Raw genomic sequence first — 22,626 nt, 5'->3', positions numbered from 1 at the left:
AGGAAAAGGAGGGGGATCGTGAAAGTGACACGTAAAGGAGCCCCGGTCGAGGAGGGCGGCGAAGTGGGGGGGCAGCGTCACACGCCTGTTTGGAGATAATAATAATAATACATTTCATTTATAAGATAAAATGATGCGAAAGGATTGTAGCAAAACTGAAGCCTCGCAACAACTCGATAGAATACACAAAGTCTGTTTTCATTGCTGAGAGTGGCGTTTCGAGACAAATCAACTGCACCATCTAGCGGAAGAGGATATTTTAGCTATGCCTGTTACCACAAATAATAATGATAATAATAATACATTTCATTTATAATCGTCTTCCAAAACTCTCAAGGACATTTTACAGCCACAGGATATGTTTTCAGCGTTTAAGCAGCGGAAGGAAGACCGCCAGTGTTCACTCAACCCGGAAGTAAAACACATATACGGTCATAGATACAATAACAGTCAAATAAAGTTTTCACTATTTGATGACAATCGCTGATAGAAGCAGATAAACATAAATGTATTATTTGCAGTCCATTAATCTATTGGTGTGTTAAAAAAAAAGCTTTGGTTTCGTCTGACTGATTACTTATTAGTGCAGTATAACTTCTTGTCATTGTCTAGTTCGGCCCAAAAATGTGTTTTACATAAATTTGCCGTCTGAGTGTGGATTGTACTTTGATATTTTAGTTTTTTTTGGGCGTTTTTGCGTTCGACAACACAAGTAATCTACAAGAGAGGTCCTCAACCCCAGGCCGCGGACTGGTACCGCGCAGAAAGAATAAATAATTTACATACGTAATTTCTGTTTTATTTATTATCTGAGTCCGAATTCCGTTTTATTTTGAAAAATGAAAAATTACCACCTTACATCCGTCTATGATTTAATCTTGACGCATGACAAAACGCTTGTCTAGGTCACGTGATACATATCGCTAAAATTAGCCCAAAATACGATGTTACATTATGTTGTTGTTGGCGCGATGTTACCAGGACTCTACTAATAAAGTTGTATACAAATACACAATTGATTCACGTTCATTATTATATTTAAAAGAAAGGAAACAAACAGTTTCCATACCTGTCGTATCATTTTATTTTGTTGTATTTAAAATATTGTCTGACATTAAACCAGTCCGTGGTACAAAAAAGGTTGGGGACCTATAATATAGAGTCAAATTTTAACATGGTCTACTCTATATTTACTATGAATCACAATGACCTCCAGATGGCGCCAAAGAGCAAATCTGGAGGCCAACACGGACAGGACAGTAAATAATAATATACGTATTTCACTCCTGTGGTTCCATTAACCCTTTCTGCAATTTTTTTTGTGAAAAGCGTTCCTTTTTTTCAGACTAATGTATTTATTTAATTTCTAGATGGTATCATTGATGCTGGTTATGAAAACAGTTTATAAATCCTGCCTAGTTTGTTCAGCAATTTGGGGGGGGGGGGGGGCATCACAAATTATGCTTTGACTGCGGTTTAATAGAAGTGACAAAAGTGTCTAAAAGCAGAAAACGACAGTCTTTTCCTCAATATAATTCTCTATCAGAAAGGGTCAAAGGTCAAGGTCACTGAGATTGACATTAAGAGGAAGCCCTCTGCTCAGGGTACGTAGCCAGTACTGTATTTCCCTTCCTGACTCAATGGCTTTACCAGGACAGGCCATGGGACCACGAGACAGTTGCGAGCAAATAGGAAATGCAATTAGAAGTCACAGAAAAGGAGGACATTAGCAAGCAAAGACAAAAGAGGTCAGATTTGGACAACCCCAGGTGAGGAAGGACGTTGCAATCATAAGCAACTGTTCCCTTTCCTGCACCAGGAGGGGCCTGGAAGAACGTTTGGCCAGGCTGCGACACAATAGTTTGTCAAGCTGCGCGTCACTGCCGTGAGGCGACATCCCAGAATCGCAACCAGAGACCAGTCGGAAACATTTTGGAAATATTTCCGATCCTTATCAAAGTCAATAAACGGAAGGATCACGAAAATGAAGCGTGGCAAAAAAAGTCACCAGTCAGGCGAGAAGTCACAATGCCATTGAGCGCCATTCCCAAATTTGTTCGGGTTTTGGTTTTGCTTGCTGGGGTGCTGATAAAGCGCTGGCCAGACCTCTGTGATGCTTTTTCCCTTCCACAAGGGAGCAGTATTTCCCGTTTTAGCATGTTAGCGCTTTGTTCATAATAATAATAATATATTACATTTCTAAGCGCTTTTCAAAACTCTCAAGGACACTTTACAGTCACGGGTTAAGAACTTTTTTTTTGTGGGGTGAGCAGCGGCAGCCATTCGCGCCAGCGTTCACTCTACCCGGAAGTAAAAAAAAAAAACACCAAAAAAACTAAATACAAAAAACTCAAGGGAGTCCGAAAAAATATCGATATAACCGGGACTATCGATATATCCGACCCTGTTTGCATGTAATTTTCTCCGTGCGTGCATAGAAATAGTATCGATATAACCGGGACTATCGATATATCCGATATCGATATAACGAGACTTTACTGTAATAAATAATATGACAACACAAAGACACAGTCATTCATTCTTCAGCAGTTGCTGTACCCTCTTTGTGACATGAAGCAGTTCTAGATGAAAGACATGATTTCTATCCATCCATCCATCCATCCATCGACACAAATTGACCGAAATTTCTATTTCATTTAATTCTTGAGCTCACGAAACAAAATGAAGCGCATCCCTGCTAGCAAAACATCACTATAGGAACATGCAAAACATCCTGTCTGTTTGACTGTGAGAGGATGTCTGGAGCCAACTTGTGGTGCCAATTAATGCTTGGATGCCACTGAAGGCAGCGCTCTGGTCCAAAAAAAGGATTTCCTTTGTATAATATCAAGTGCTTTTCCGCATATGGACTGTGGAAGTTTACTGCAAAGGGGGACTAAATGTGGCAATATATTAAAAGCGCTGGATGTTTTCTTTCGTGTTAATATACTGGTGTGTCCGAACAGAATTCACAGTCATCTTCAAATGTTTTCCTGCATTTTCAGCGCATTTCGGGATTTAATAATAATAATAATAATTATGATTATTATTATTATAGTAATAATATTATTAATAATAATAAACTTCATTTATAAGCGCCTTTCAAAACTCTCACGGTCACTTTTCAGTTACAGGATAAGTTTTTCTGAGGGTGAGCAGCGGCAGTCACATGCGCCAGCGTTCACCCAACCCCAAAGTAACTCAAATAGATAGAAAGCTAGCTAGCTAGCTAGCTAATGGATAGCAAATAAATAGCCAGATAGTCAACAGCTAGCCAGCTCGATAGTTTACAGCCAGCCAGCTAGATAGCCAACAGTTAGCCAGCTAGCTAGCTAATGGATAACAAATACATAGCGAATCTATAGCCAGATAGTCAACAGCTAGCCAGCTAGACAGTTTACAGCCAGCCAGCTAGATAGACAACAGCTGGCCAGCTAGACAGCTTACAGCCAGTCAGCTAGACAGCTAATAGTGAGCTAGCTAGCGAATGGATAGCAAATAAATAGCTAATAGATAGCCAGATAGCCAACAGCTAGCCAGCTAGGCAGCTTACAGCCAGCCAGCTAGACAGCTAACAGCTAGCGAGCTAGCTAGCTAATGGATAACAAATAAATAGCGAATCTATAGCTAGATAGACAACAGCTGGCCAGCTAGACAGCTTACAGCCAGTCAGCTAGACAGCTAATAGTTAGCTAGCTAGCGAATGGATAGCAGATAAATAGCTAATAGATAGCCAGATAGCCAACAGCTAGCCAGCTAGGCAGCTTACAGCCAGCCAGCTAGACAGCTAACAGCTAGCGAGCTAGCTAATGGATAGCTAATAAAGTATTATTATCCCTGTTATTCAGACTGAGTAGTGTCTGATAAAGCATTTACAAATTTTTTATTCATCATTAATTCGTTGAAATCACAGTTATAAAAATCCAATTTCAGGCAAATGATTCGCTATTTTTAAGCATCGCGTGTCACCCAACATTTTACAATGAAAAGTTTTGACACTTGTTGGCAATCAAACACAGTGAAGATCTACGAGATATTTAGATTCTGTTTATAAAGTGTATTTCCACGTTCTTTGGAACACAATAGGTGACGCACACGGGGACAAACAGTTACTTCCCAATCGGAATAGAGTAATATCTCAAGTAGGTTTGTTTATTAAAAAGAGACGGGCACAACCGGACAAAGACGTCTTTATTTACATGTTTGAAAATATCACATGGGTTTGATCTCACAGCTTTATATAATTGTAGATAAGACTAAAAAAAGTGTCACATTCTATATGAAGAAAATAAAAGTGCTTACGTTTGTCTTTGATTTTTTTTTTTTGTATTTAACAACGGCAAGAGAGTATGTTATAAAGCATTTTTTTTTTATACCATGGTGAACAGATGTGAGGTATTGATAAATACCTCGCAGGGTTCAACTTTCTTTGCCTCGATGGACTATCCCATCATTCTGGAAAGTTCTTGTCTCTCTCTGAAAAAACAGTCGAATAGTGGAAGAACGTTACTACAAATATGTCACATCGCTTTACAAACTACAGTGACAGACATACAGTGATATCTCAGTTTACGACCGCTTTAGTTTACGAACTTTTCGCTCTACGAACATTAAATTCGCGAGAATATAATTTCGGCATACAAACTAGTTTTCGGCAAAAAAACCAAACCACACGGAGCGCCGCGGTGGCTGACGGACTAGTTTTCGGCAGATGAACACCAAACCACACGGTGGAACAGCGCCACTGTGGCGGACTATTTTTCCACACCCCCTTAGGGTGCAGACGTGGTTTGCTATCGAGTGGAGTACTTTCGCAATTATGGGACCGAAGAAGACCCCACCACAGGCTAGTGTTGAGCCAAAGAGGACACAAAAGAAAATTACGGTTGAGCAGAAGAAGGAGATCATCAAAAAACACAAACGAGGTTTGTGTGACTTAGCGTCCCAGTACCAGTATGCTAAGTCGACCATTGCTACGTGTGGCTAAGGGTATTTCTGTGTTGTCTAAGCAACGGTCTCAGGGAATAGAAGAGGTTGAAAAACTTCTGTTGATTTAATGAAAAGCAGCTAGCAGGGGACAGTGTGAGGAGGGTATTATCGGCGAGAAAGCACGGCAACTTCACTCGGATATCATCAAAAGGCAACAACATCAACGACCATCATAAAGGTAAATAAACCAACTTTATTACACAGTGCAGTTTATTTCTTTAATTATAATACAATATCACATTTATTATACATAAAATAAGGTATATTTTGTGTAGTTTTAAGGCTTATTTATAGTAGAAAATTATGTTTTATGGGGACCTGGGAACGGATTATTCTCATATTTAATGGTTTCTTATGGAAAATAAATGTTTGGCAGACAAACTTTTTGTCTTACACACACTTTCTGGGAACCAATTAAGTTCGTAAACTGAGGTGTCACTGTATTTATATACAGTAAAGTCTCGTTATATCGATATCGGATATATCGATAGTCTCGGTTATATCGATACTATTTCTATGCACGCACAGAGAAAATTACATGCAAACAGGGTCGGATATATCGATAGTCCCGGTTATATCGATATTTTTTCGGACTCACTTGAATATCGATATAACGAGACTTTACTGTATTTATACATTTATATATACCAATTAAGTGTCCGAGTATAAATATTTGACCACAATCAACAGTTCTACTACGTCATACTTACTCATCGCCGTAAGAGGGGTTGATAATACGTTGCAATTCTTGAAGGTGCTGAGCAACGGTGACTATGTGCACAGAAAAACAAATACAGGACTCAATTTATTACGTCGATACAACACTGTAAACTTTGGAGTCTTTTTTTTTTTAAATTACCTGAACCACCTCCCGGACCGCCGTTCTTTCCTGTTCCAAGTGACGATCCACTTGATGTTCCTCTTCCTACTCCAATCGCTGGCTTACTTTGTCCTGCATTACTGTTGCTTGACCCAAAGCCAAAAAGTCCAGATCCAAGGCCAAAGGGGTTTTTCAGACTGGAAGTCGGTTTATTAGACCCGGTTGAACCTAGACCCGTAGTGCCCAAACCGGATGAACCTTGCCTGTTTAATCCTAACCCTGTTGAGCCAAGACCATTGGAACCTAACGCTGTTGAGCCTAATTTGTTTAAGCCTAACCCAGTGGATCCAAGCCCAGAAGAACCTGACGCTGTCGAGACCTGTTTGTTTAACCCTAACCCAGTTGACCCAAGACTAGAACTTAACCCCGTTGAACCCTGTTTATTGGACCCTGACCCAGTTGAGCCAAGCGTAGAGGAGCCCAAACCAATCAATCCAAATTTATTTAAACTGGATCCAGTTGATCCACTAGTTGAGGAGCCTAACGCAGTTGATCCAAATGTGTTTAATCCTGACCCAGTTGAAGCAAGACTAGGGGAACCCGAGCCGGGCGAACTTAATTTATTTACACTTGATGCTGCTGATCCAAGACTCGGGGAGCCTAACGCAGTTGATCCGAATTTGTTTAATCCTGACCCAGTTGAAGGAAGACTAGGGGAACCCAATCCAGGTGAACTTAATTTATTCACACTCGACGCTGCAGATCCAAGATTCGGCGAGCCTTGAGGGGTTGATCCTAATTTGTTTAATCCTGTCCCACCTGAACCAAGACTCGGTGATCCCAACGACGTTGATCCTTGCCTGTTGATTGACCCGGCGGAACCGAGATTCAAAGAGCCTGACCACGTTGATCCTAATTTGTTTGATCCTGACCCAGTTGAAGCAAGACTCGGAGAGCCTAGTCCTGTTGATCCTTGTCTGTTTGATCCTACACCGGCCAATCGGTTTACTCCAGTGCCGGTTGAACCAAGGCTCGGATTCAACCCATTTGACCCCGCCCATCCATACTGTCCGACACCAGCTCTGGGCAACCCATCGAGTCCAGTCTGAAATCAAATTAAAGTAACGTCAACTTGGAAACAGAAGTAATCGAAAAGGAGTTCAACGGTCCTACAGAAACATACCTTAGCAATACAAGACATATTGAGCTTCTTGAGTTGCTCTTTGAGGTGGTCCATTTCTTTATTTTTGTAGTTGACGCTGTTTTCAAGGACTTCAATATCGCCGCTTAGTCTCATTTTTTCCAATAGAAGCCTCTGCGAGTCCTTGTCGTGTTTCAGCTGAAGCTTCTCGAGGGTTCGTCTGTGCTCTAGGATCAAAGCACTGCGGTTTTGACTGCACACGCGGTAGTCATCGGATCGTCGCAGGTTCTCCGCTTTCAAGCGGCTGTTCTCGGACTGGATCTCAGACATCTGATCACCTACGTTATTCAAGTAGGTCTGGAACCTGTCCTCCACCTCTCGAGACAGACTGGTGCAGTTGGTACGAATCTGCTCGAGGTGCTCTCTCTGTTTCTCACAGGTGAGCTGGAAGGCAATGTGAGTCGGGAAGAGGGATTCAATCTTCAGTAGAAAGGCTCTGGAGACATTGGAGACGCCACTCAAGGACTGAACAAAGTCTTGCTTGCATCTTTGTCTGTTAAACTCAATTTCCTTTTCGTAAATGGACTTGTCCCTTCTTAGATCGATGGCCTCCAGGTTAAGGTTGTCCCTGTCTCTGGCAATCTGGTCCATTTCACTTCTCATTCTGTGCGTCATATGTGTAAAGTTGGACTGCATAAGTTCAAGTTGAGCATTCAAACGTTCCATCTGCAAGCCGCAACCTCCGGACTGAGCCACCATTTGCAGTTCTTGGAGTAAAAGAGAACATACTGTCTATCAGAAGTTGAATTGAACAAAGATACATTTGATATTTTGATCGAGTCATTTGGGATTTTTGATACAAATTGTTCCACTTACGGGGTTGTGGACAATTTGATGAAAAACGTGCTTGGTTCTTGCACATCATCAGCTCCACGAGAGTTTGTTGCTGTTGTATGGTAAAGGGAAAATATTTTTAGCAAAATACAGTAAAGTCTCGTTATATCGATATTCAAGGGAGTCCGAAAAAATATCGATATAACCGGGACTATCGATATATCCGACCCTGTTTGCATGTAATTTTCTCCGTGCGTGCATAGAAATAGTATCGATATAACCGGGACTATCGATATATCCGATATCGATATAACGAGACTTTACTGTAGTAGAAACAGTTGACAACGTTGATTTTACCATGATGTTCTTGACTGGGTATCGAGAACTCTAACAAAATTATAGTTAGAAATTAAAAGGGTCGCATTTCTACATCAAACGTGTTCTATAATGAGGGAGTCTATGGTAAATCAAATGTTCCTCATTGTGGTTTGCAGTTTTGCACTACTTAAAGGACAACCGACGCCGCCGGACAAGTTGCGTCCATAGTTTGTTACATTACTTCAAATGACTTCCACTGAGCATATTTTACAAAGATTCCACGGCATATACTGTTGCGATAGTGCCACTTAGCAGTTTTTTTGACAACGATACTAGTGCAGCGTGTTCTACTGGAAACAAATTCCTTGTGTGTTCTACATACTTGGCAATAAAGATGATTGTGATCTGATCTGATATTTTACGTTTTAAGACTGGCGCTGAATATTCAGGAAGTCTTGTTTTTGAGTTGGTGACGATTCCTGATGTGATGTCACGTCAGGAACGTCCCTGACCGGGAAAGCGACACACAATGCATTATGGGTACTTTGTTTGGTCTGAAAACTTCGTGTTGATGGCGAAATTAGAAGGAAAACACACAAATAATGCCATGGTGAATCGTTGTGTGTTGCACCAAGACTACTATTTGATACTAGTCGACACAAATACGGAAGGACTTCTTTCTGGATGAATAACAAGAAAGCATCTTCTCCGAATCTGAAGCCATTGTTTTGATTCTAGAGCAAGGCAAGACGTCTTGGCGTGACGTCACGAACAAGGGGGCGGGACCTTCTGAAACTCGCCATGTCCTAGGTCCTTTTGAAGTACTTTTGGTACACTTTGAATAATTTTTATTGGTGTTTTGCATTTGACTAAAAATATCGGCCTGTGTGTTTTGGGTATTTTAGATGCTACAAAACGTTTTTCTGATGTCAGTTAGGAAACAAAAAAAATGGTGTCGGTTGTCCTTTAAAAAGGTAAGACAGAGGAAATTCGTACACCACTGCAAAGCATTGTGACAACCACACTAAACACAACAGTGAAGAATACAGTGGGGCGAACTTAATTGGTTCCCAGACAGATTGTGTAAGGCGAAAAGTGTGTATCCCAAAAATTAATTTCACATAGGAAACCATTAAAATGAGAATAATCCGTTCCCACGTCTCCATAAAATATAATTTTCAACTAAATAAGCCTTAAAACTACAAACAATATACCTTATTCTATGTATAATAAATGTGCTATTGTATTGTACTGTATTAACTTTGTAAAATTTGAATTTTAACTCAATGTTTCCAAGAATATCCTTAAATCCAGAATCAAAATCAGAATCGGAAAGCCTTTAATAGTCCCACTTTCAAGTGACTCACCAGCCTCCTGTCCAGATCCTGTATAAACATCGCCGAGATGTTTGCCAAACGGCGAAGTCTCATGAGATCAAAGTCATTGCGGGTCTTCTCGGACAAGGTGACATTGAGTAAGGTGGTCAGGTTTCTCCTCTGCTGCCTTAGGGCGACGTTCTCGATGGAGAGCCGACTGAAGCTCTCCTCCAAATCCTGTATGCGAAGTGTTGAAGCCGAGTCCTGCGTCTTACCATAAACCAAGAAGAGAACCAGGCTGACGATGATGAGCGATTGAATCAGTGAGGAGAAGAAGAAGATGATTCTCAAGTAGTAACCACAGCTCTTGCCCTTTGACTGATACTGCATCTTCTTTTGGCTCTGCTGGCCGGCTTTGGTCACTTGAGTATAGCCGCTGCTATACATGAGTGCTGGTAGCTCAATGTAGGTCCAAGGGAAAGAACCGCAAGTTCATCTGAAGGTACGATAACCTCCTACGAAGACCCGCGACTTATACAAGAGCAGTTCGGAAGACTTAGTCCGTGTATTCAAGAGCCGGTGCCGGTTTGTCTGACAAAGTCATAAATGGGCCAGACGTTTCCGCGGCGTGAAAACATGAGAATGGATGAGATTGTGGGTGAGGTGTGTAAACACGGTAGGAATTTATAAACTGCTTGGTCGCACACTTCCCATGATGGGAAGTTGGCTTGACTTTAGACCCCTCCCATCATTACTCTCAAACGATTTCACAGGGTGGCCTGTCTTTCTGGGATTTCACACCTGACCTCGGTGCATTTTAGTACTCCAAATATTATTTATTATTATATATTTGGTGTCTATTAGCAGGCTATATGGCTGCCTACCTAGCGGGCTATCTTTTTGCTGTCTATTTGCTATCTATCTGGCTATCAAGCTAGCTACCAAGCTGGCTATCTATTTGCTATGTATTTTCTGTCTATTAGCCAGCTATCTGGCTGGCTATCTGGCTGGCTACATAGCTTGCTACCTGGCTGGCAATCTATTTTCTATCTATTTTCTGTCTATTAGCTATCTATCTGTCTAGCTGGCTATCTATCTATCTAGCTACCTATCTGGCTATCTATTTGCTGTCTATTAGCTAGCTATCTGGCTGGCTACCTAGCTTGCTACCTAGTTGGCTATCTGTTTGCTGTCTATTAGCTAGCTATCTGGCTGGCTACCTAGCCGGCTATCTATTTGCTATCTATTTTCTGCCTATTAGCTAGCTATGTGGCTGGCTACCTAGCTTGCTACCTAGCTGGCTATCTATCAGAAAATCAGAAAACCTTTAATCGTCCCACAATGGGGAAATTTGCTATCTATCTGGCTAGCTGGATATATAGATAGCTATCTATTAGCTATATATCTGGCTACCTAGCTGGCTATCTATTTGCTATCGTTTGCTGTCTATTAGCTCGCTATCTGGCTGGCTATTTGGCTGGCTACCTAGCTGGCTATCTATTTGTCTATTAGCTATCTATCTGGCGAGCTGGCTATCTAGCTAGCTATCTATTAGCTATATAGCTAACTAGCTATCTATTAAATATCTCACTAGCTATCTATTGGATAGCTAGCTAGCTTTCTATCTATTTGAGTTACTTCCAGGTTGCGTGAACGCTGGCACATGTGGCTGCCGCTGCTCACCCACAGAAAAACTGATCCTGTGACTGTAAAGTGATCTTGAGAGTTTTGAAAGGCGCTTAGAAATGAAATATTATGATTATTATATATTTTAATTTGCTTTCAAAAGTTTCCTTCTAATCATCAAACCTTTCTATCGGACGAAGTGATGTGAAAATGACCATTTTGCAGAAGTCACCTATAGGTTTTTTTTTTCTTATCTCTTAACAAAGCAATCAATCTCACTGAACGAAAAATGCCCTTATCCGTGTGCCAAAAAACTTTTTTTTTATGGGATCATGAACAGTTTTTCCGGTGCATAGCCGACGGGAAGACAATGCCTCGTGTTATTCTCTACGGGGGAGGACTCTTTGATGCAATGGAGTCTCAGTCCAACATGATGACGTTGGTAAGTTGCCCTCTGTCTCACAGGACGTGCTCACACACACAAATGCAAAATAAAAAAGTAAGCGCTTGACAGTTGTAGTCACCACTTTTTTTTTCTTCTTCTCCCTTGCCAGCTATTGTTGACGTACTTAGACTTCATCGTGACAGGAAACGGTAATTCATAGAGATGATGATGATGATATTTCGAATGTTGTACATTGGATAACAAATGCAGGATATTTGCGAAAATGGAACATGTAAACATTGTGAAGAGATAATTTCATTTGAAGTGGTTTGTTTTTAAGGCTGGTGTAAAAACAAAAAGTCGGGAAGATGTTAAGGTTTATTCGTGGATAAGTGGCTAACACAATGTGCATAAACCACTTGGGAAAACTCGCGGTGTTTTTCCACTTCATATATTTCTCAGAATCAGAAAACCTTTATTTGTCCCACAATGGGGACATTTGCAAAAAAAAAAAATGAAAGATGAATAGTTTTCCTTTTGTTTTTAAAAAATAATAATAATACATTGAATTAAAAGCGCTTGTCAAAACTCTCAAGGTCACTTTACAGTCACAGGATAAGTTTTTCTGTGGGTGAGCAGCGGCAGCCACACGCGCCAGCGTTCACTCAACCTGAAAGTAATAATAATAATAATAATACATTTTATTTCAAGCGCCTTTCAAAACACCCAAGGACACTTTACAATAAAAACAATAAAACAAAGCACATAACAATAAAACTAAGTAAAATGATACATAATAAAATAGCAGATAGAACTATACATTGAAAGCAAGTAAATAGAAAGCGAGCTAGCCAGCTAGAAGATAGCTAATAGATAGCCAACAGATAGCCCATTAGATAGCTAGCCACCCAGATATCTATATAGCTCGCCAGCTACGATAGCAAGATAGCTAGTTAGCGAATACACTGAATGTCACTAAAATACACAGATTTAAAGCTAGCTAGCCAGCTAGTAGATAATAGATAGCCAACAGATAGCTCGCTCGATAGCTAGCCACCTAGATAGCTATATAGCTCGATAGTTAGCTAGCTAATACACTGAATGTCAGTTTAGTCGCTGAACGTAATTGACCCCCCCCCCCAAAAAAAAAAATAATAATAATTTGAACGCAAGATTCTCAGACTTACAAAAAGATGTTTTTTAAATCAAGTAAAATTTTAATAAGTTAAAACTCCCGCACACAACTAGAAATCTAACGAGAGTTCCGTGCGACATGATGACAAGAACCGTTTGGGTAAAAGTAACAATAATAAGAAGAATAAATTGTTGTGATTTCAGGACATGGAGCGCCATTTCCGGATTTGTTGGGGTTTTGTGTTTTTCTTGAGGGGGGGTGCCGATAAAGCACTGGTCAGACCTCTGGCAATGTTTTTTTTTCCTCCTAAGAGTGGTCGCATTGACCTTTTGGACAGCCGCCCCCACTTTAAATGCAGATAACTCTACAACCAAGTAAGCTTAAAATAAACATATCAATACGTATGTCTGTATATGTTTTGTACAGGCACCCCACTTTAAGATCAGATAACTCTAGACTCGTATAACTTAGGAATTAACTCATTTTTTTTTTTAGATGAAAGAAGAGAGTCTAAGGTTTCTTACGCTGCATTCAATGTTTATGTAGTTCTCAAACTCAATATTTTGTGGGTCCTGATATTGGAGTGAAAATGACAACAACCCTGGCACTGGAGTGGACACATATTTGCACATCGTCTGGCAGTGAATGTGTTAAAAACAGAATTCAAGTAGAAGAAGAAGAAGAGAAGAAGAAGAAGAACTAGAAGTAGAAGAAGAACAAGAACAACGACGAGAAGAACACGAACAACGAGAAGAAGAAGAAGAAGAAGAAGAAGAAGAAGAAGAAGAAGAAGAAGAATTTAGGTACTATTAAAGTTTTTATCCCAGTGTTATGGACTGTGGATCTATGATATTAACTTTCCAGGGAATATGCCATTTTTATTTTTATTCAATGTTATGTAATTTCAAATATTACGATATTGTACACATACTCATATTTAGGACAGATCTATCGATGTGCACTATTTTGATTTTGATTGATTTGCTTGTTCCAAAGTTTTGGGAACCAATATACGTGGGCCAGAAATTGTTACAATGGCTTGTTATGCAGTCACGGATTGCACTGCCACTTAGTGGAGCACTCCGACAACTACAACTAGTATTTTTTGATTATGTCACATAATAATAATAATAATAATAATAATAATAATAATAATAATAATAATAATAATAATCGTAATCATAATAATACATTTAATTTCTAAGCACCTTTCAAAATTCTCAAGGTCATACATAATACATACATAACATATATAATAATAATAATAATAATAATAATAATAATAATAATACATTTAATTTCCAAGCACATTTCAAAACTCTCAAGGACATATATAATACATACATAACATATATAATAATAATAATTATAACAACAATAACAATAACAATAATCATCATCATCATCATTATCATAATACATTTAATTAAACAGAGATGGATGGGTAAATGAAAAAAAATTGAAAGAATAAAGAAATTGTGAGAATATTAACAATGGTGAACACTTAAACCGTATAGTATATAAGGATGATGCATTTGTTCATGGCTACACAGAAAATATTGATATATATTATATGCCGCTGCTCACCCGCACAAAAAAATTCAGAGTTTTGAAAGGCGCTTAGAAATCAAATTATTATTATTATTATTTATGTATTTATTTTTTAATTGATAGATATTTGCTGAATTTACTTCATTTAATTTTATGGACTTTTATTCAAATCTGGCTCTACACACATTTTAAAGTAGATTTTATATCCAGTTTAAAAAAATATATATATATATATATATATATGGACCTAGATGATTTTATTTTGCAGATAAATTAGATGCAAAATTGCCATCGTTTCGTTGACTCCATTTGAATAACAATGACAAGAAACAGTGAAGTGTCCGAATGTCGGAGATTGAGATCACATGCTTTTTTTTCCCTCTAAAGAGGTTATGGCTAATTTTTAACTAGCTCCCAAGGCTCCGGTTACTCATATCACGGACACATGCTTGCAGCTTGTTTGGCGCGGGTGACGCCTTCAACGCACACCCAAGACCCAGAAAAGGACTTTGGCGTCTGCACCAAGACAACTATTTCATCTTCGCTGACACAAATTCCCAGCAGACAAATCAGCCCGTTTGTCCTTGAGAGTTTTGGAAGGCGCTTAGAAATGAAATGTATTATTATTATTATTTCCAATGGAGCTTGGGCGCCATCTTGTGCATTTTCTGGGACGCAACATTGGAGTCCAGACACCTCAAAATGACACGGAAGGACTCCATTAATCGATTGCACACATGTATGCTTTCCTCTTCGGAACTATTTGAATCATATTCATAACTGGATGAGTAACAAGAAAGCATCTTCTCCGAATCTGAACTCTCTGAAGCCATTGTTTTGATTCTAGAGCAAGGCATGACGTCTTGGCGTGATGTCACAACGTGACATCACAAAAAAGGGGGCGGGACCTTCTGAAACTGGCCACTTCCGGGTTCAATTTGAAGTAGTTTTTGGACACTTTAAGTCATTTTTATTGGTGTTTTTCATTTGACTAAAAATATCAGCCTGCGTCTTTTGGCTATTTTAGATGCTATAAAGCAGGGGTGTCAAAGTCATTTTTTGCCGCGGGCCACATTGTAGTTATGGTTTCCTCTCGAGGGCCGTTATGAATTTGGGGAAGCCATTAGAATGTTTAAAAACCTTCAAATATTAACTATAGAGCACACAGCAAATTAATGAATAACTCGTTTTCAAATCTGAAGTCAAGAATAATGACTTTTATTGTGGTTGACATCCAAAAATATGACATTTTTGCTCAGATTTTAGCAATCATCATGGAATTTAACAAGTTTGATTTGCTTTTGCGGGCCGAAAAAAATGATGTGGCGGGCCGGATTTGGCCCGCGGGCCTTGACTTTGACACCTGTGCTATAAAGCGTTTTTCTGACGTCAGTTAGGAAACAAAAAATGGTGTCGGTTGTCCTTTATGGGCAGTGTTATCAGGGCCGTCATGAATTTGGGGAAACCAATACAATGTTTAATCCCCGCCACAAATTAATGAATAACTAGTTTTAAAATCTGAAATCAAGAATAATGACATTTATTGTGTCGATGAAAGGGTTTCTTCAACCGTCATCTGTACTTCTTTGAAGGTGTCGACTTGAAAGACAAACCGCTAAATGCCAAAATAGTTCATCCCCCTCTTCTATCTTGTGTCCGCCGGACCCAGCAGATGTTTTCCCTTTGACCTGCACAAAAGGCTTCTGTTTTGCATTCTAAGCCTGTTCTTTTTCTACAAAGGTCACAGGTCACCCTGGTCACAGGGTGAAGCCGTCACGACAAGTCTAAACAGCGACGGCATCGGGGATGTCATGAAAACGCCACGACCGGAAGAAAAAGGGGGACTTACTTCCCATATGTTGATGTGGTTTTAAAGCAACACCGCTCACGAGTGATGTGTCGTTCGCGAACGAGCCGGTTCTTTGAGCTAGATCTCTGAAGTTAACGAAGAGAGCCGGTTTCCTAACAAGGAGCCGGAAACGGGAGCCGATTTTTTTTGTCCTCTATTTCCCGCCCCCAGGCTTAAGTTAAAGCCGCACGTGATTGGTCGATATCCGTGGTAGAGGGGGGAGGGGAGAATTACAGACGCACGCACCAGTGAGGAGAAGGTGCGGGGGGTTAGGGTAGACAGGTGGACAAATGTTATTACGTTATGCTGTCATTATGATATTTTTTACTAGTTGATATGATAGCTTTATTAATATGAAAAGCAAATTAGTGAAAGCCGATCATCACAGGGAAAGTGACATTTATAGCCGTATAAATAAAAAATATTTGATTTTGTGTATCTTTTACGAGTAATTTGTTTGTCACATAATTTTACATGTTTTTTTTTTTTGGTAGTTAATTAATTTAAGCAACAAAAAACAAACAAACCGAGGAGCCATTTGAGAGCCAAAAGAGCCGAATCTTTTTAGTGAGCCAAGCCAAAAGAACCGGTTCTCTGAAAAGAGCCGGAATTCCCATCACTACCGCTCACACCCTAAGATTGAATTACGTGCATGGATGCTTAAAGGGAAGAAAGCTGGCCCAATTTAAGACATCCTGTCATGTGGCGGGTGGGTGTGTCTCCATTTTGCAAGAGGGAGACGGGGAAAGGGGGAGGGGGAGCGGTATACAGACCATAAAGGTTAACTCAAATGTTAAGTGAATCAATAACTGACATGGGAAGGGCTCGGCCAGACCCAAAATACCACATGATGAGGTTAAACGTCCAACAGGTTTGTCGCTTGGAGCTATCACACATCACACCACTCCCTCCGCCCCCACAACAACTATTCTAAGGCACTCAGATTATTCACACGCGCTATACTGGCTAGCTAGCTAGCTATCTGGCTGGCTGGCTATCTATTAGATTGGATTAGATGTACCTTTATTCGTCTCGCAGTGGAGAAATGTACATTTCACAGCAGCATAGTTATAAAAGGAAGAGGAAAGGAAAGAAAGAAGTAGAAAAACACTTGAAGTGAAATGTCAATTTCTCCACTGCGAGACGAATAAAGGTAAATCCAATACAATTATTTCAAAACAAATACAGAAAAAAAAAATATAAGGCAAAATGGAGGGCAAAATGGAGAGCAAAAATAAAATGGACGCCAAAAATTAAAATGGACGGCAAAAGGCAAAAAATAAAAAATAAAAAGACCCCATGCAATAATATGCTGTTCTAAAAGCCGTTTCGGCTGCACGTCGACAGAAATATTTTTGCTTCCTCAACACAAGGAGCGAGTTCAAAGGTCATGTCACTCCTGGCCACCACCCCCTTCCCCTGTGGTATCCATCACACCCCCGCTAGAAGGGGAAAGAATGACAGACACGGGAGAGCTTTTTTCCTGGTTAAAAGTGATCCGTATTTGATGACTTTGAAAGGGTATACGGCAGGAATGTCAAATTCATTCTTTTTGCCGAGGGCCACGTTGTCATGACGATTTTCTTTCGGGGAGGGGGGGGGGGGGGCGTTATGAATTTGGGGAAGCCATTAGAATGTTTCAGCCACTTCACATATTACATATAGAGCGCACAACAAATTAACTCAGTCACTGCTATTGCCGATAAAGCGCTGGTCAGACCTCTGGGAATGTTATTCCCTCCCACGAGGGTGTAGCATTTGCCTTTCGTGCATGTTAGCGCTTTGTTCCAGCTTCAGCTGTTGTTAAAGCGCTATAGAAATCAATATATATGTATTGTATTGTATTTTGTACAGCCGCCGCACCATTTCAAGCTCAGATAACTCCAGACACATATAACTTAGGAATTATTTATATATTTTTTCTGATAAAAGAAAAGAGTCTGCGGTTTCTTACGCTGCATTGAATGTTTAGGTATTCCTAAAACTCAATATTTTTTGGGTCCTGCAAATGAAAATGACAAAAATGACAAAAACCCTGGCACTGCACTGGACACATTTTTTCACATCGTCTGGCAGTGAATGACTTTATGAATAAAATCAGAATAAAATCTTCAAATCTGAAGTCAACTATAATGACTGTTATTATGGAATAATTTGAAATATTGGTTCGGACTTTAGTAAACATCATGGAATTTCACGTTTGATTTGCTTTTGCGGGCCGAAATAAAATGATATGACGGGCCAGATTTGGCCCCCGGGCCTTAACTTTGACACCTGTGGCATATCGTATTTTTCCAGGGTTTTGGATTTAAATTTAGTGCACAGAATATTGCGCGCAGATTACACTTGAACGACGATAAACACAGTACAGTGGTATTTGAGAGGTCTGAAATGAGGTGTGCGTTTGTGTGACTTAGCGGCCTAGTACCAGTATGCTAAATCGACCATTGCTACGTGTGGCTAAGGGTGTTTCTGTGTCGTCTAAGCAACGGTCTTCAATAGAAGAGGTTGAAAAACGTCTGTTGATTTGGATTAACGAAAAACAGCTAGCAGGGGACCGTGTGAGTGAGGGTATTATCGCAGAGAAAGCACGGCAACTTCACTCGGATATCATCAAGAGGCAACTACATCAATGACCATCACAAAGGTCAATAAAACGACTTTATTATACAGCACAGTTTATTTATTTAATGAGAATACAATAGCACATTTATTATACATAAAATAAGGTATATTTTGTGTAGTTTTAAGGCTTATTTAGTAGAAAATTATGTTTTATGGGATCTGGGAACGGATTATTCTCATTTTTAATGGTTTCCTATGGGAAATTAATGTTTGGAAGACACACTTTTCGCCTTACACACACTTTCTGGGAACCAATTAAGTTTGTAAGCTCAGGTATCACTGTATTGTATTGGAAATTTTGCGTTGAGGTGTCCATGCTTGCTTTTGCTTTAGAAAAAGGCGTATTTGGAGAAATTCATGACTTATCTCTTTCTTACCCTGAGTTGTTCTGGGTACTGATCAACCTTTGACCTGCGGGATTTTTTTCCCCCGTCGTCGTGGTGTCAACGTCTGTTTGACCTCTCATTGTGTGCTCCGTGAAGCGCCTGAGAAATGAGCAATGACCATAAAATGTTAACCTTTCATTCAGGGTGCACAATAAGGAATCCATAGACAGTACACGAGAAGTAGTACGATATGGGTGAAGGGTTCAACCTTTATGTTGAAATCAACAAAGTTCATATTTATGCCACCAGGCTGACAAGTCAATACATTTCTGTGAGAGATTGCTTGCTTGTATTTGTAGCAAGGGGTAATCTGGTATTGTGTGTGTATTTTATTTATTTATTTTGTTGTTGTTGTTGTTAAAGGCCTTGGGGTCATGCTCTTTGTGTGTGTGTGTCTGTGTGTTTGTATGACTGAACGTGTGAGGACCACGAACATTTTATACCATACCTCGTGAGGACATTTTTTACAAGTGAGGACCTTTTGGCCGGTCCTCACAAGTTTTTTCATTGTAAAGGCTTTGTTTTTAACGAAGTTGAAGTGGGAAATTGGGTGACATTTAGTGTTCAAATGTAACACTAGTTCTTCTCTAAACTTATCAGCAACGGTGGTCCTCACTCCTTTATCTGGAGTTATCCGGACCTCACAAAAACATTGAAACAGGAATGTGTGTGTGTGTGTGTTTGTATGCCTGGTCTTGTGAGGACCACGAACATTTTATACCATACCTCGTGAGGACATTTTTTACAAGTGAGGACCTTTTGGCCGGTCCTCACAAGTTTTTTCATTGTAAAGGCTTTGTTTTTAACGAAGTTGAAGTGGGAAATTGGGTGACATTTAGTGTTCAAATGTAACACTAGTTCTTCTCTAAACTTATCAGCAACGGTGGTCCTCACTCCTTTATCTGGAGTTATCCGGACCTCACAAAAACCATTGAAACAGGAACGTGTGTGTGTTTGTATGCCTGGTCTTGTGAGGACCACGAACATTTTATACCATACCTCGTGAGGACATTTTTTACAAGTGAGGACCTTTTGGCCGGTCCTCACAAGTTTTTTCATTGTAAAGGCTTTGTTTTTAACGAAGTTGAAGTGGGAAATTGGGTGACATTTAGTGTTCAAATGTAACACTAGTTCTTCTCTAAACTTATCAGCAACTGTGGTCCTCACTCCTTTATCTGGAGTTATCCGGACCTCACAAAAACCATTGAAACAGGAACGTGTGTGTGTGTTTGTATGCCTGGTCTTGTGAGGACCACGAACATTTTATACCATACCTCGTGAGGACATTTTTGACAAGTGAGGACCTCACAAGTTTTTTTTCATTCTAAAGGCTTCTAGAGGGTCGATATATGCATCTGTTAAAGTTTCAGAAAGATCCTCACAAATTCACCCAAAATGATTTTTTTGGTGTGTGTTTTCATTTCACTCGGATATACACAATTTTTACTCACTGTGTGTGTTTATGTGTGTGTGTGTGCATGGTTAATAAGAGGAAAAAGTTAATACCACAAAAAGTAAAACGATATTTCAACCAAATTCACTACAGAGGTGAGGACTTTGAATGTACCCATTCAGAAACGTCACTCCTGCTGTTATTATAGTTTAAAGTCCACTTTTTATATATTTGTTTTTAACGACGTTGAAGTGGGAAATTGGGTGACATTTAGTGTTCAAATGTAACACTAGTTCTTCTCTAAACTTATCAGCAACGGTGGTCCTCACTCCTTTATCTGGAGTTATCCGGACCTCACAGAACCATTGAAACAGAAATGTGTGTGTGTGTTTACGTGTGTATGCGTGTATGCATATGTGCAGTTGCCCCACACAGCCCAGTCTTTTTTGCTCTTTGACTCCAATGGCCATATAAGGCAAGTAGCACCATGGCAACCACAGGGCTTGAATAGTAGTGTCAAATCCCTCAAAACACACACGCACATACACACACACGTACACACCTCCCCCTCTGCACACAGTCCACCTCCCTCCCTGCCTGCCTATGCCTCCCTCCCTCGCTCTGCTTTGCTTTAACGTTCCAGTGTCAAGCATACAAATAGAATCGAGGGGGAAAAAAAACAAGAGTAAGGAAGAATAAAAACATCGACAGAAATCCCAACTAGTCTGTATCTTGGGAATTCCTCTTAAATGCGAACTGGATGTGCAGATTCCCGCAAAGAGAGAAAGTAAGTGCACCCTTGCCTGCTTCCCCCACCACCACCACCACCGCCATTCCCCTCCACCTTTTTTTTTTTGCCACAGGGGAAGGCGAGCACACGCACACGCAGGCGCAAACAGATGAAAAGCAGCAGCTCAGCCACACATCATTAGTTCTTGGTGGCCAAGCACTAACAAAAGGCTTGCAAACGAGAAGCTCAGAGTAGTTTCTGGGAAAGAAGAAGGAAAGCACAGGACTTCCTTGTGTTGAGCATTCACTACCTCCTGTGTGTCTTTGTGCGTATTTTGTAGGTCAACTTGGCGATCTAGATGTATTTTTATTATTTTTTTTTTGGGTGGATCCTTGAGGAGAATCCTATAGCCAATCGGAGCAAATGGCTTCACTTTGTGGGTCATGATGGTACCGCTGAGAGGATTACAACAGAGTAGGAAAACTGCGTTCACTTTTGGATGGTGGACGGGGAAGATCGAGAGGGGGGAGGATTTATAGCGACGGACATATTTATGTTCAATCGGAGGTGAGCATTGAATGATTTATAAAGGAAGAGAGAGGTAATGGTATGGGGAATATGGGGGGGTCAATGTAAAGCCACCCTAGTTTTATACCGCACTCAAGTTCCGTTTCAGCCATTAGCTAGACAAGACTGAGCTGCCCATGTCTGAGTCTGTGTTTGTGTCTTTGCGCTCCATTAATCACCACATGCCATTAACGAAAGCTCCCCCCCCACCCTTCATCTCTCCACAGTCGCGAGTGGACTCTGTGTTTACAGTGAAGAGGACTAGCCGAAAGCAGAACCAGCCTCCCCGGGTGGGACAAGACATTGACATTTTGGAGACAGCGCAAAGCTAAAAAAAAAAAATCGAAAAGTTACACCACTCAAGACTATTTCCAGGTCATAGTGCAGTGGGAGGAGACTGCTCTTGTTTTTTTTCCCTGCCTCTCCTCTATCTCATTACTATCTCCTTCTAAAACCAGTGGACATTTTTTTTCTTCTCGGCGGGTTAATTTGTTTTCTTTTATTTTGATAAGGCTTCCTACGCGTCAAAGAAGCATTCGGCTAACATTCATGTTACCTTGACGATTCTTGGCTGCTTGACCGTGGCGTGCTTTTTCATCGGTGGTTCGGTAACCAAGCGATGGCCATGGTGAGTGGGGGCTGGGGAGATCCCAATGGCGGCACCAACGGGCTAGGCGAAAAGGGCTACCTGAAGCGGGAAGATGAGGACGGCTCTCCTCAAGCCGGGGGCAGCGACATGGAGGCCGGGGAGGACGACAAGGCCTGCGTGTTGGACTGTGTGGTGTGCGGGGACAAGTCGAGTGGGAAACATTACGGCGTGTTTACCTGCGAGGGCTGTAAAAGCTTCTTCAAGAGAAGCGTACGACGGAATCTCAGTTACACGTGCAGGTGAGAGGGGCATGATGGGAAATGTATTGCTATGTGACAACGAGACGACATTTTGGTAGTTCCCTCGCCATTT

The 22,626-nt window shown here is 40.5% G+C and overlaps 2 protein-coding genes and 1 long non-coding RNA gene across 4 annotated transcripts in view; 1 reads left to right on the top strand and 2 right to left on the bottom strand.

Moving 5' to 3' along the window:
• Positions 1-33: 33 nt before the first annotated feature.
• On the bottom strand, positions 34-22,360 carry LOC148891112 (uncharacterized). The gene is made up of 3 exons (XR_016116536.1): positions 22,222-22,360; positions 18,967-19,074; positions 34-85 (listed from the first exon to the last, which is right to left on the bottom strand). It is a non-coding gene; the product is annotated as an uncharacterized LOC148891112 (long non-coding RNA).
• Positions 4,174-10,092, bottom strand: plvapa (plasmalemma vesicle associated protein a). Its single transcript, XM_089008810.1, has 6 exons — positions 9,470-10,092; positions 7,827-7,896; positions 6,993-7,717; positions 5,849-6,914; positions 5,700-5,760; positions 4,174-4,476 (listed from the first exon to the last, which is right to left on the bottom strand). Exons 1-6 carry the CDS (start codon positions 9,863-9,865, stop codon positions 4,443-4,445), a joined length of 2,352 nt encoding a protein of 783 aa, XP_088864936.1. The 5' UTR covers positions 9,866-10,092; the 3' UTR covers positions 4,174-4,442.
• nr2f6a (nuclear receptor subfamily 2, group F, member 6a) overlaps positions 22,285-22,626 on the top strand; it is a 9,066-nt gene continuing 8,724 nt past the window's right edge. For both annotated transcript variants that reach the window (XM_089009118.1, XM_089009117.1), the window contains exon 1: positions 22,285-22,553. In XM_089009118.1, the coding sequence (XP_088865244.1) occupies positions 22,285-22,553 (269 nt within the window). The remainder of the gene's footprint in view (positions 22,554-22,626) is intronic.

The sequence above is a fragment of the Hippocampus bargibanti genome, linkage group LG11 (assembly GCF_051943395.1).
Source record: "Hippocampus bargibanti isolate YZ-2025 linkage group LG11, ASM5194339v1, whole genome shotgun sequence".
Classification (NCBI taxonomy): Eukaryota; Metazoa; Chordata; class Actinopteri; order Syngnathiformes; family Syngnathidae; genus Hippocampus; species Hippocampus bargibanti.
The sequence above is the reverse complement of the archived record's forward strand: the minus strand, read 5'-3'. Positions and strand labels throughout refer to the sequence as shown.